The sequence below is a fragment of the Callorhinus ursinus genome, unplaced genomic scaffold (assembly GCF_003265705.2).
Source record: "Callorhinus ursinus isolate GAN/ISIS: 27379988/994484 unplaced genomic scaffold, GSC_fseal_2.0 scaffold35, whole genome shotgun sequence".
NCBI classification, from domain to species: domain Eukaryota; kingdom Metazoa; phylum Chordata; class Mammalia; order Carnivora; family Otariidae; genus Callorhinus; species Callorhinus ursinus.
The window spans coordinates 4,378,770-4,391,762 of record NW_027397097.1 but is presented as its reverse complement, the minus strand read 5'-3'; the positions used below and the strand labels follow the sequence as shown (position 1 = coordinate 4,391,762).

Sequence of the window (12,993 nt, the reverse complement as noted above, 5' to 3'; positions counted from 1 at the left end):
TGCTGGATCCTCTGGTAGAGCTGACTGTTCCTTTCTTTGTGCTTCCATTGGTCTGTGTTCAAACCTCTATCCCAGCAGCATTGCTACTTAGTAGCTGACCAGCTAGGTTGTGAGCTAACAGAGGACAGACTGGTACAGAGTAAGCCTTCAGCACACATCCCTGAATGAAGAGATGGTTATAACGATGACAGCCAACATTAACTAAGCACTTACTATGTTACATAATTTCTCATAATAATACATTATTATTTTTATTTTATAGAAGCTCAGGTTAGGTGATTTGCCCAAATCACACATTTGGATAGTATTTAAACTCAGATCTACAGAATCCATCAATTGATTACTACAGTGGAGTCAGACCAAATTCAGTCTCCTCTGGCAGTGACCTAGAGCCACTTGGTTATAGTCTGACTATGTAACACTGATATGGTCAACCAGCTGGGTAAGATGCTGAAATGCCCCCATTCAATAGGCTTCAATGACTGTGTGTGGAGAGAAGGGGAGGAAAGGAAGCAGACTTACACATAAGAGCTAAAGTGAGTGTGTAGAGAGGCCCAAAAGAGAAAGAACAAAGATTGGGTTTTATATCATTTATCCCAGGTGTCTTTGTCTTTGCAGACAGAAACTCAGTTTCCTGACTGGCCCCTGACCCAGTGAACTATTTCATGAATCTAGGTGGCCAGTTAGGAAGTGGTTGATAGTGATAGTTTCGGTCATTGCCCTCATAAGCCAGTTCATTTCAGCTGATTTTTTATATGCACCTACTATGTACCAGGTCCTATGCTAGGTTACAAGGGTATAGTGATACAGTAGTATGGCCCTTGACCAGGGAGTTTATGGTCTAGCTTACCTCTGTGTGCCAAGACTATGCTAGGCACATCCATGTACCAACATCCCTATTCCTCAGATGTATATCTACCTATCAGATACCTAGTTGACCATAAGAACTTTCCCTAGAAAAAGCACTCAAATTCAGGGGAGAGAGAGAGATTCCATCTGGTTGGTGAATTAGGAAAAGTTTTATAAGGAGGCAACTTTTGAGTTGGCCTTCTGGGGCTTAGATTCAGATACATGGAAAGGGAAAAGCTCCCCTGTTTGAGTAAAAAGCTCAAGCAAAGATCTCTAGGTGGGGTGGTGCAGGGAATGGGGAAGGAGTCACTTTGGTCAGCTCCACAGGATAAATCAAGATTTGCAGTGGGAGCTAAAGCTAGCAAATAGGCCGGGAACTGACTATAGTAGGCCTTGAATGTTAATCCAGAGAGAGTCAAGGTTTTAGGTTTATGAGTGATGGGGTTGCCTAGAAGGTTAAAAAAAATAGTTAGCTCCCACCTCATGTATGAGCATCATTGTCATGTGTAGTGCTTCCGTTCTCCCATCTTTTATCTTTGTACATAGTTCCTGGACCTTTCCTTCAACAGCCTGACTGCAGAGGCCATTTGTGATCTGGGGATTCTGCCACACCTCCGTGTCCTGCTCCTCACAGGCAATGGGCTCACCTCCCTGCCACCCAATTTGGCTGTCACAGAACAGTAAGTTCTACATCCTAGGATCCATCCCATTGTTCCCTCATGAACCTTTGGGTGCAAGTATGCAAGGAAATAGCCCAGAGCAGCTCAGAAGTGCTATAAAGACAGTCTGTGAGTGCTCAAAGCAGGGAAAATGCTGCCTACTGAAGCTCCTAGGAAAGGCAGTCATGGGAGTGGGGCCCCAAAGAATGATTAGGCCTCAGATGGGTGTCTTCACACTCTTCTATGCTGTTAGGAGACATTCAGGTATCTAGTAAGTCACTTTCCCTGTCTCTGATTGGTCATTGGTAAATTGTGGATATTGCTTTTGCCAGACTCTTCCTCTTCACAAACCTACTAAGCTTTGTATGTTCCCATTCTGCACCTTGGTTCAGGCTATGCCTTCTGACCAGAATGTATAATAATGCTAATGCCATATACATAGTGCTTACTATGTGCCAGACACTGTTCTCAGCACGTTATACATATTAACTCATTTAATCCTCAAAACAGCCCTATGAAGGAGGTGTCCTGTTATTATCCATGTTTTATAGATGAGAAAATGAGGCACAGATATGTTAAATAACTGGTGATAAGTGACTGAGTCAGAATTTAATGAGGTCCATCTGACTCCAAAGACCATGCTTATGACCAATACATTCTCCTCTTATGTGGATTCTGCATGTATTCCAAGGGCCTGCTCAGACCCTTCTCCTTTCCCTATCAGAAGCCTTCCCTGACTGCTTTAGACCATACTTCTTCCTCCCTTCTCTAAGCATCTGTTGAATTTAATGTTTTCCCTCTTACTTTAGAAGTTTATATATTCTATTGTGACTTAGGTCTCACAAATATGTACGTATATGTAAATAATAGATAAATTGATGATATACATATAGTCTCCCAAAAGGATTGTGAGCACTATGAGGGCAGAGGCTCTGTCTTAGTCATCTTTGATCTGAAGCACCTGGATGAGGATCCAGTGCTTTTGCATGTAGATATTCAAGGGATGTTAGCCAATTTAGAGATGGTGAAGGCGAAAGTCATGGTGATAATGTTTGTTGTGATGATGGCAGATGTGATGGAGTTTATAGTGATGACAGTGGTTGGTTAGTTACCCAAGGGGCTTGGATAATAGTAATGATCATTATGTTAGGGATTTCATTAGGCTCCTTTTGTTTGCAAGTGACAGAAGTCAACTCAAACTAGCTCAACCAGAAAGGGAATTTATGGGGCACCTGGGTGGCTCAGTCGGTTGAGCATCCAACTCTTGGTTTTGGCACTTGGGGTCATGGGATCAAGCCCACATTGGGGTCTGCACTCAGTGGGGAGTCTGCTTGAGGATTCACTCCCTCTCTCTCTGCCTCTCCCTCCATTAGCATGTGTGCTCTTTCTCTCTCTCTAAAATAAATAAATAAGTCTTTAAAGAAAAAAAAAGGGTATTTATTGGCTCACATACCTGTAAAGTCCTAAGGTGAACGCTGGATCACATATGGCTGGATGCAGGTGCACAGGCTGTTGTCAGGGCTCCGCATGCATCTCAGTGTATTTCTTGAGCATGCGTGTAACCTCTGTCTCGTCTTTCTCTCACTCGCTTTCTCAAGCACGTGCACACATCTTTTTTTTTTCCCTTGGTGTTGGCTTCATCTTAGGCAGGCTTTCTCTATGACCAGACACACATCAGTCAGGGTCTAGTCAGGAATATAAAAACCACTTGAGGTATTGCCAATTGAGGGGATTTAATTGTTTTTCATGGGAAGATAATAGTTGGCATTTTATTATGGAAAATTTCAAACACACATAGAAGTAGTGTCAATGGCAAAATGAACTTCCATGTACCCATCACCTAACGATTATTGCTCAACAGTTCTGAGGTCACAACCAATCCTGTTTCATCTATACCCTCCCACGCCCAACCTTATTCTTTTTTTTTTTAAGCTTTTATTTATTTGACAGAGCGAGCAAGAGAGCACAAGCAGGGTGAATGCCAGAGGGAGAGGGAGAAGTAGGCTCCCCGCTGAGCAGAGAGCCCAACATGGGGCTCAATCCCAGGACCCTGGGATTGTGACTTGAGCTGAAGGCCGACGCTTAACCAACTGAGCCACCCAGGCACCCCACTTTAAATTATTCTTCAGAAAAATCTCAGACATATCCAGCCATAAATGAATACAGCAGATTCATGTAGTTTCATCTGTAAATAATCCAGTGCATACCTCTAAAAGATAAGGACTCTTGAAAACAATCAGAGTACCTTTATTCCACCTAAATATTAGCAACAATAAATAGAGGGAATTGGTTACATAGGCAGTGGAAGGGCTGGAAAAGCAAGAAGGAAGAAGGTTGATACCCAGAGATCAGATGCCCCCACACTCCTGGACTGGGGCCCACAAGCCTGTCCCTACTGCTGGGCTTTTAGAGAGGTTGTTGCTATAGTTCTAGACCTGCTGTAGATGTGCTGCCTCAATCAGGGCTGGAACCTCCACCAGCACGGATGCTGGTGCTGCACTGGTGCCGCCAGCAAGCTGTCAGTAACAAATGAGAGCGTTGCTTCTCCCCTGTTCTGGCCTTCCAGTCTCACCAGTCCCTCCCTTGGCAGTATCTCACTGGAAGCCAAATGGAAAGTGGTCTAGGAAGTGTAGCTTAGGGGTGGCCCCTAATAATAGCTAGCAGAACACAGAGGAAAGGAATAAAGTTCAAGAGCAAATAGGCAGATGACTGGTGCCACCCAACCCTTGGAAACCCAACATCTACTGTCCTCTTTCTCTCCATATTTAATTTCCTTACAGCACGAGCAACCACAATATGCTTTCATTTTATTTTACTTATTTTTTTTAAAGATTTTATTTATTTATTTGAGAGAGAGAATGAGAGAGAGAGCATGAGAGGGGGGAGGGTCAGAGGGAGAAGCAGACTCCCCGCTGAGCAGGGAGCCCAATGCGGGACTCAATCCCGGGACTCCAGGATCATGACCCGAGCCGAAGGCAGTCACTTAACCAACTGAGCCACAAGGAACTTTATCTCTCCCACGAAGATACTTTCACCCTCTTCTATAAAGGGATGAGACACCTTCTATTGGGTCACTGTATCCATTTCTGGATGATATTATTTTCTCTTCTAAAGCAGTCACCGTGCCAAGTGGATATTTTATAACCTAAAAACTAAGTTGCAAAGTCATTCACCACTAGCAGTTTACACACACACAACAAACAGGGAAGAAAATATGCATATTTGCTATAATAATCTTTTTTTTTCTTTTAGGATTTTATTTATTTATTTGAGAAAGAGAGAATGAGAGAGAGCACAAGAGGGGGGAGGATCAGAGGGAGAAGCAGACTCCCCGCTGAGCAGGGAGCCCGATGCAGGACTCGATCTGGGAACTCCAGGATCATGACCTGAGCCGAAGGCAGTTGCTTAACAACCTGAGCCACCCAGGCGCCCCTACAATAATCTTTTCTTAACTGGTCAGGAGGCCATAGTACATATTTATGAATCCTTCCTCCATCGCCTACTTAATGTTTCCTTCTCCCTTATCTAGCACCTTGGCTGTTTGGGCTCTTTAACTGGTGTGATATACTAAATGATCATTCCTAGAGGATCAGAGTTATGAACGCTTTTTTATTGGGTTGTGGTAGTCTTCTATTAATGCTTTTTAAAATTGTGGTATCATACACGTAACATAAAATTTACAATCTTAACCATTTAAAAAAATTTTTTAAAAATAATCTCTATACCCAACATGGGGCTCAAACTCATGACCCGGAGATCAAGAGTCAGGTGTTCTACTGACTGAACCAGCCAGGCGCCCCCTATCTTAACCATTTTTTTTTACTTTAAATTTTTTATTGTTATGTTAATCACCATACATCACATCATTAGTTTTTGATGTAAGTGTTTCATGATTCATTGTTTGTGCATAACACCCAGTGCTCCACGCAGAACGTGCCCTCTTTAATACCCATCACCAGGCTAACCCATCCCCCCGCCCCCCTCCCCTCTAGAACCCTGTTTGTTTTTCAGAGTCCATCGTCTCTTATGGTTCGTCTCCCCCTCCGATTTACTCCCCTTCATTCTTCCCCTCCTGCTATCTTAACCATTTTTAAATGTACAGTGGCATTCACATAAGTACCTTCACATTATTGTCCTACCATCACCACCATCCGTCTTCAGAACTCTTTTCATCTTGCAAAAATTCCATTAACTTTGACTAATGGACATGACACTTCTAGGAGGAACACCTTATAATTCCCTGGATTCCAGTCATATTTCTTTTTGTCCTCAAGGTGTAACAGCAATCATATCTACTTTTGATAATCAGTATCAATCACCCAGCTAATATAGTAAGCTCCTCTTTTTCTGCCTATTGGTTTAGTGGATTGAGGAACCCAAGTGGCCAGTAGCAACTAGTTAAAAGAAACTATTCTTTGTGTCCCCTGTAAAAGTATTCCTCCATAGGCAACTAAGACCTCTACTTGCAGGAATGGAGGCAAAAATTCTGCAAGTGGATGATTGTAAGAGGATCTGTTCTCATTTCCTTCCATTAATTCCTAGATCCTAAGTTCTGGTTATGAGAAAAACAGCATCAGTATTGGTTGCTGGTTTATGTGAAACCTTATCCTATAAGTAGTCAGAGCCCCAACTTCACAGGGAGTAGTCTCCTAACTGGTGTAATAAATAAGTTGTTAAAAAACAACTTTACCTTTCTGTTAGATCAGCTACTTCTACATGATGGGGTATATGGTAAAAAAAAAAAAGTGAATTCCATGTTTATGGGCTCATTATTGCACTTATGTGCTATCAAATGTGTTCCACGGTTCGCAGCAATGTTATGTGAGTTACCAGGATAAAGAATAAGACATTCTGTAAGTCCCCAGATGCTGGCAGAATATCAGGGAATGTAAATCCATATCCAAAATAAATGTTTATTCTGTAAGCAAAAAAAAAAAAATCACTGCTCCTCTTATGAAGGAAGATGCCCACTATAGTCATCCTCCCACTAACTAGATGGATGGCTAATTTTTTCAGAAATGGTGCCATGTTAGGGGCTCAACATTGGCCCTGCTATTGGCAGTTTGGGTACTCAGCAGGGGAGGTAGCCAGATCTGCTTTGGTCAGGGGATGTGTGTAGCCTCCATGCTTGTGCTAAGGCCATTTTGCAAGCACTAGGGTATCCGAGGAGAGAGGCCAACTGACTTCATGGAATGGGTCATCTTATCCACCTGGTCACTGAGAGTCTCCTCTAAAGTGGATAACCTTTGGGAAGCATTCACATGGGATGCAAATAATCCTCATACTCTTCATCCATTCTGAGAGGTTCAATCACATAATTTCCCCTTAGACCTCCCTGTCAGCAGTTGTACTTTTTTTTTTTCCAAGCTTGGACTATTCAGCTAAACCATCAGCCACTGCCCATGAATCAGCATAAACCAAACAAATAGTCAGATATATTGCTCTAAGTTTTACCTATTGGGAGGATTTCTCTTCCCTTGTCTTTCAGAGTCACCCCCGTATAAAGTAATACTGTAATATTCTATTTTTAGTGTCAACATATCACGCACAATCATTTGTAAACCCAGCTAGGGGGTTTTCTCCTACATCAGCTGCTCATAGAGCCTTAGTTGTGCATTGATGGAGAGGTAACAGTACAGCAGGAGTAGGCATCATAGGAATCTGAGCCATATTCATTCACACAATTTTCCCAGACTTGCTTGAGCTGGATCTCACATACTGCTTTCACTTGATGAGGGAATTCTGCTGCACCTTCAGTTCGTGATGAGCCACTCAGGTCACATGGTCACTTCATGTTCCTGTGATCAGCTGTTCAGTCTTCACCAACATGGGGTAGTAAGCCAGAAACCATTTTTCAAAAGGAAAATAATTACCCACAGAATAGAGCATAACTTTGGGGTGCCTGGGTGACTCGGTTGGTTAAGTGTCTGCCTTCAGCCCAGATCATGATCTCAGGGTCCTGGGATGAAGCCCTGTGTTGGGCTCCCCACTCGGCAGGGAGTCTGCTTGTCCCTCTCCCTCTCCCTCTGCTCTTCCCCCTGCTCATGCTCTCTCTCAAATAAAAAAAGAACAGGGCATAACTTTGCTCAAAAATTATTCTGCAGGGGTGTCTGGTTGGCTCAGTTGGAAGAGTGTTTGACTCTAGATCTTGGGGTCGTGAGTTCAAGCCCCATGTGGGGTATTAAAAAAAAACTTAAAAAATAATTCTGCAATTGGGGCCTATAAAAGTCTCTATTCATAGAGAGACCATGTAACTATCCATCTAACCAGGACAAACTTAAGAGGGAAAAGGAACACTATTAATTATTTTGGGATAACAGGTGAAAACCCAGAATGTCCTTGAAAACTAGGACGTATGGTAACCCTGTACTATACAGCACACCTATTTGCCTTAGACATTTAGAGCACGGTTGGACCTGCTGAGTCATATTGCCCAATGCCATTGGCCAATGACATAATGTCCAGAGAGCAACTTGAACTGCAGTTGGACCTGTTGCAAAATCTTGTCTTGCTCTGGGCCCTACACAAAACTGGCATCCTCATGGGATACTCAGTAAATGGATCAGAACAGCAGAAATGTTTTATGCATCACTTCCCAAATCCAAAAAGGCCAACAAAGCTTTGTGCCTTTTTCTTAAGTAAGAGGTGGTACAAGGTAAAGGACTATGTCTTTCACATTGGAGGTATGCTCCCAGATACCTGGACATCAGGAAAATTAATCAAGGTGATAGTTCCTTGAATTTTTGTGGGGTTTCCCTCCATCCTCTGAAAAACATGCATCTTACTAAATCATCTAGAGTATTTGCAACTTCCTGCCCACCAGGTCCAATCAACATGAGGGTCTGTGGAATACCAAAACAGATTGGCAATAGATGTGTAATAGATTATGATAGGCTGAAAGAGTTGATATGGCCCTGAGAGAAGAGGGAAAAGATGTACTGTTGTCCCTGTCAGGCAAAAGCAGACTGCTTCTGACAGTTCTTGTTCATCAATAAAGAGAAAGAAACATTTGATGGGTCCTTAGCTGTGTCCCAAGTGCCAGGGGCTGTGTTAATGTACTGTAGTAAGAAGAGTCCACATGTGGGGCAGCAGCTGAAATTGGAGTCACCACTTGATTGAGTCTGCAGTAATCTGTAGTCATTCTTCATGATCTGTCTTCTATGCAAGCCAAATAAACAAGTTAAGCAGGAATATCATAAGACTCAATATCCTTTTACTGTTCTTATCTTTAGTGATGGCAGTAGTCTCTGTAGTTACCTCAGGGATGCGGAATAACTGTAGTCTTACTGTTCTAGCAGCAGATTTCCTGGGGTTTCAATTTGTCCCTTCCTTCTGTAATGGCCGTCACTTTGTTGGTTAGTAAACAAAGGTGTTTCTTCTGTCATTTGCTTAGTATGTCTATTCTAATTATACATTCAGGAACTGGGGAGATAACCACAAAGTAGGTTGATGACTTCACTGGGTTCATTCATAGGCTAAATTTCCATTCTTCCATAATCCCCTACTTTGAGTGATAGACCACCATACCTTTCATATCCCCAGCCTTTAGCACCAATTTGCAGATATTGTCTAGTAATCCTTGAAAGGCCTGGTTTCGGACTGTCTGATAGAATTTTCTGCAATGTTGGCAATGTTCTATATCTGCATTGTCCAATATGGTAGCCATCAGTCAGATTAAGCACTTGAAATATCAGTGTGACTGAAGAACTGAATTTTTACTTTTATTTAAGTTTAATTGTTTTTAATTTAAATGTAAATAGGAAACTGAGTGAGAGGCTGTGACTCTCCCTTTGGGCAACTCAAATCATTTTTATTCTCACCAGCTCTAGATTTTTTTTTTTTGATTGTATGGTTCACACATAATTATTTGAAGCTAGTCTTCAGTCTCTGCAAGGACCACACTGTTTCTAGGTCACACCTCCCCCTAGGATTTAGTTCTTCATTGCCCTAACTTAAAGCAAGTTTATCAGGAATCCCCTTCTCTGGTGCACCCTGGACTCTTGGCCCCTAGACTAGCAAGGTTGTCAGAATCTCTGCTCAGCATCTCAGCCTCTCTGCCACTTCTGGAGTTAGCAGATAGCCCTAGGGGAAAAGAGACCCCAAGTGTTGCAAGATCCCCTTTGATGTCCTTCTTTTTCCAAATCTTAGCCCCCTAATTTCTCACAGCTTGTTAGTTCCCAGATGCCTTAAAGAAAATTGTTTTTAATATATATATTTTGTCTGGATTTTCTAGCATATACTCAAGAGAGAGTTGGCCCACATTATTTAGTCTGCAATACCATAAACCTTTCCATTTATTTTGGCCAGGTGCCTAGGGGCACTCAGTATGGAACCATTTTAAACTAAACTAGCCTGGATAGTCTCTGAGCCACTCAGATGATACAAATTTGGGCTACAGTTTTGCAAGAGGACCAGTCTGCCCTCCCCCTTCCCTTCTTTTCATTCCAAGGCAGTTTTCCCCTAGCTGTGGGATGAGGAGCATGGGTTTAGGGCTAGTTCTCGCTCTCCTGAGTGTATGTCTCTTTAGGATCCTACATTGGTATAGGGGGTCTCCAATTACATGCTGTTTCAACAAGATCAGCAAGTGTCTGAAAGGCAAATGTGGCTTCTTATGCTCCGTTTCTGTCTCTGGATTTTTAGATTTTGGCATACTACTGCTTTACTGTCTTCACATCTCTTACATGTTTTTAAATGAATCTTTTTTCTTTTTAGGTTTTATTCATCATTTTAGTTGTTTTCAGTGGGAAGCCTTGTTGCATAAAGTAAGGCAAGGTTCCACCACTGGGTATTTCTATTTCCTTATATATAAGATGGGGAGAATAAATGTACTCCTACTTACATCAGAGTATCAGTTGAAATAATTGTGCTTTGAAAGCTGTGAGGCTCCAAACAAGTATTACTGTTATTCTCTTCCCACTTGTGTGTCCACACTCAAAATGCTCTGTGGATTCCTCTTCTTTGGCAGCCTCTTCAATGTTGATAGTCCTCAGTTGTCCACTCTCAACCCACTGTTTTTCTTAATTTTTATAATCTTTCTTCGTGGTTTCATCCTTTCCCAAGTCTTCTTTATATCTCTACTTCACATCCCTCTTCTGAACTATGAGCCTGTATATTTTACTTAATCATACCAAGGTCATCACACACAGGCCCATGCCGAGATCTCTTCCTCCTGTGTCCCTGGCCTCAGTGACGGGAGCTACTGTCCATCAACTGTGCAGTTGTCCAAGTGAGAAATGTGAGCATCAGCCTGTATTCTTCCCTCCCTCACCCTGCACATCCATTCAGTCACCAGAGGCTATGAATTGTGCTTCCTAAATGTTTCTCAAACTTGGCCCTTTCTATTCCCTCCTGTTTAATCTGGCTGTAGCCCATCAACACAGCCCCTGCTACTTGGGATACAGCTAAGGACATTTTTCTTTCTCTTTATCACCTCCCAACCCACCCTCTTTACCATTAGCCAGAGGGATGTTTCTAAAAGGCGCCTCTGATTCTATCACTGCCCTGCTTAAAGTCCTTCAGCAGCTTCCCGGCGTTCTAAAGATAAACACCATTAACATTGATCACAAGGCTTTTCATGACCTGACTCTGCCTGCTTCTGCATCCTCCTTTCTCTTCACTTTTTTCCATTTCACCACATACCTCATCTATTCTGAACTATTTGTGTCTCCATTTCTGGATAGATCACATGATTATGTCTGGGTGAGTTAGGGGGATCATATCTGACCTACTCCATCATCAGCCTGCCCTATTACTTGTTTGGATCGGCATCTGAGACTTTGGGTCTCCCATGAGGCCTATTCCCTGCCCCCCTTGGACCGCACAAGTCCCTCCTCTCAGGCTTGACCTGCACAGAGCAGAGGGGGATGGTTACCTTCTTTTTTCTAACTACTGTTTTCCTCAAAATGTCACCTAAAGGAGCGCCAGCTTTTTTAGCAGCCACATCATAAGTCCTCTTTTACACAAGTGAGTTAGGAAGCTACGTCCGTCTCCCTCTTCCTGTGTTTACGTGGTGGGTTTTCTGTATCTTATCATAGAAGCTGACCTAACATTTTCAGGGACATTAGAGCTTGCTAAATTTCATCTGTTTTACTGCAGCTCTTTGTCCAGCCTGGTCAGCAATATTTTTAGCCTCATGCGAAGTCTTACAATGTAAAATAAAAGAAATCCTCTTTCATCGTGTAGATAGAGGAACTGACCAGGACCAGAGATGCTCAACACCAGCTAGAAGTCACCCAGCAAGCCAAGCAGCAGCAGCACCAGAACCAGAGCCCAGGGCTGCTGACCCGCATTCCCAAGCTTCTTCTAATAGGGCACACCAGTTCCCATTCCTGAATCCAGTCACTGGGGCATACTCTTAGCTTCTAAACAAATCAGTCAAATCTCTCATTTTTAAATGGTATTAATTCCTTTTGCCAAGAGAAGGTATGATAAAAATAGCACCACTCTGAACACCTGGAAACCTCGGCCTCTCCATACTAATAGACTCCTGACACTTCAAAGAGCTCTTCTCCCAAAACTGCCCTGGGAAGGACCCAGTGGGAGAGCCTGATGCTTTCCTCTGAAGCCTTGCATCTTGTCCTCCTTCCCCACCTATTGACTGCCCCCCTATTTTAAGACATCTGTTTTAGAGACAAAATGAAGCTTTTTATATGTTATAATTAGGGTGAAGCTTTTAAAAGGCAAAACACTGTAACTTGTCACAAGAGACAGGACAGAGCCAGCTTCTCCATTATTGGGTATAAGAGGAATTTTTTGAAGGCTTATTTTTTAGCTCTTTCATATCTGACTGGAGTAAAAAGATTGGTCAATTAATTATAAATCAACAGAGCTGCTGTGCACCCTCCTGTAATTCCTCTCAGGTAGAAATTAAAAATTTAGTGCATGAAAGTTGGTCCTTTCAGGAGAGGAAAAGAATCATCTGTGACCTTCAAATACCATGAACTAAAGGATTCTTCTTTCCTTCTCAGTTGAGTGTTTATTTGGGCATATGGAGGGGAGAGAGTTGGAGGGAGGAATGAAAACATGATTTGAGTCATCTGCCTTTGTGTACTTAAAAAGAATTACCTAGGGGCGCCTGACTGGCTCAAATGGTAGAGCATGTGACTCTTGATCTTGGGGTTGTAGGTTCGAGTCCCATGTTTGGTGTAGAGATTACTTAAATATACAAAATCTTAAAAAAAAAAAGGTTAAAAAAATAAAGAATTACCTAGTTCTCATCCACCTGGGCACATAAATGAGGCCACGTTAATGGTAGTACCTACAATGCCACCACTTCCTGCCCCACCTGTGTGATTCAGGATCTCAGCCCATTAAATTCCACTCTCAGGTGTTTCTGGGACTCCCCAGAGAGTTTGAGTTTTAAAAGAGAATTCTCAACTCCTTACTGATGTGTGCATTTTATTAAGTCTCTTTAGAGGAGAGCCTCACTGCGGCCAGCCTACCTTACCCCACATGAATCAAAGCTGTGGTCCCTGCCAAGGGCTCT

General features: G+C 42.6%; 1 protein-coding gene across 7 annotated transcripts in view; it reads left to right on the top strand.

Moving 5' to 3' along the window:
- XRRA1 (X-ray radiation resistance associated 1) overlaps positions 1-12,993 on the top strand; it is a 61,899-nt gene that overhangs the window by 21,324 nt on the left and 27,582 nt on the right. For 6 of the 7 annotated variants that reach the window (XM_073879710.1, XM_025894146.2, XM_025894148.2 and 3 more), the window contains one exon: positions 1,396-1,529. The exons of the other annotated variant lie outside the window; for it this stretch is intronic. Coding sequence is in view for 4 of the 6 variants with exons in the window: in XM_025894146.2 (XP_025749931.1) it covers positions 1,396-1,529 (134 nt within the window). In the remaining 2 variants the exon portion in view is untranslated. The remainder of the gene's footprint in view (positions 1-1,395; positions 1,530-12,993) is intronic. 7 annotated transcript variants of the gene reach the window in all.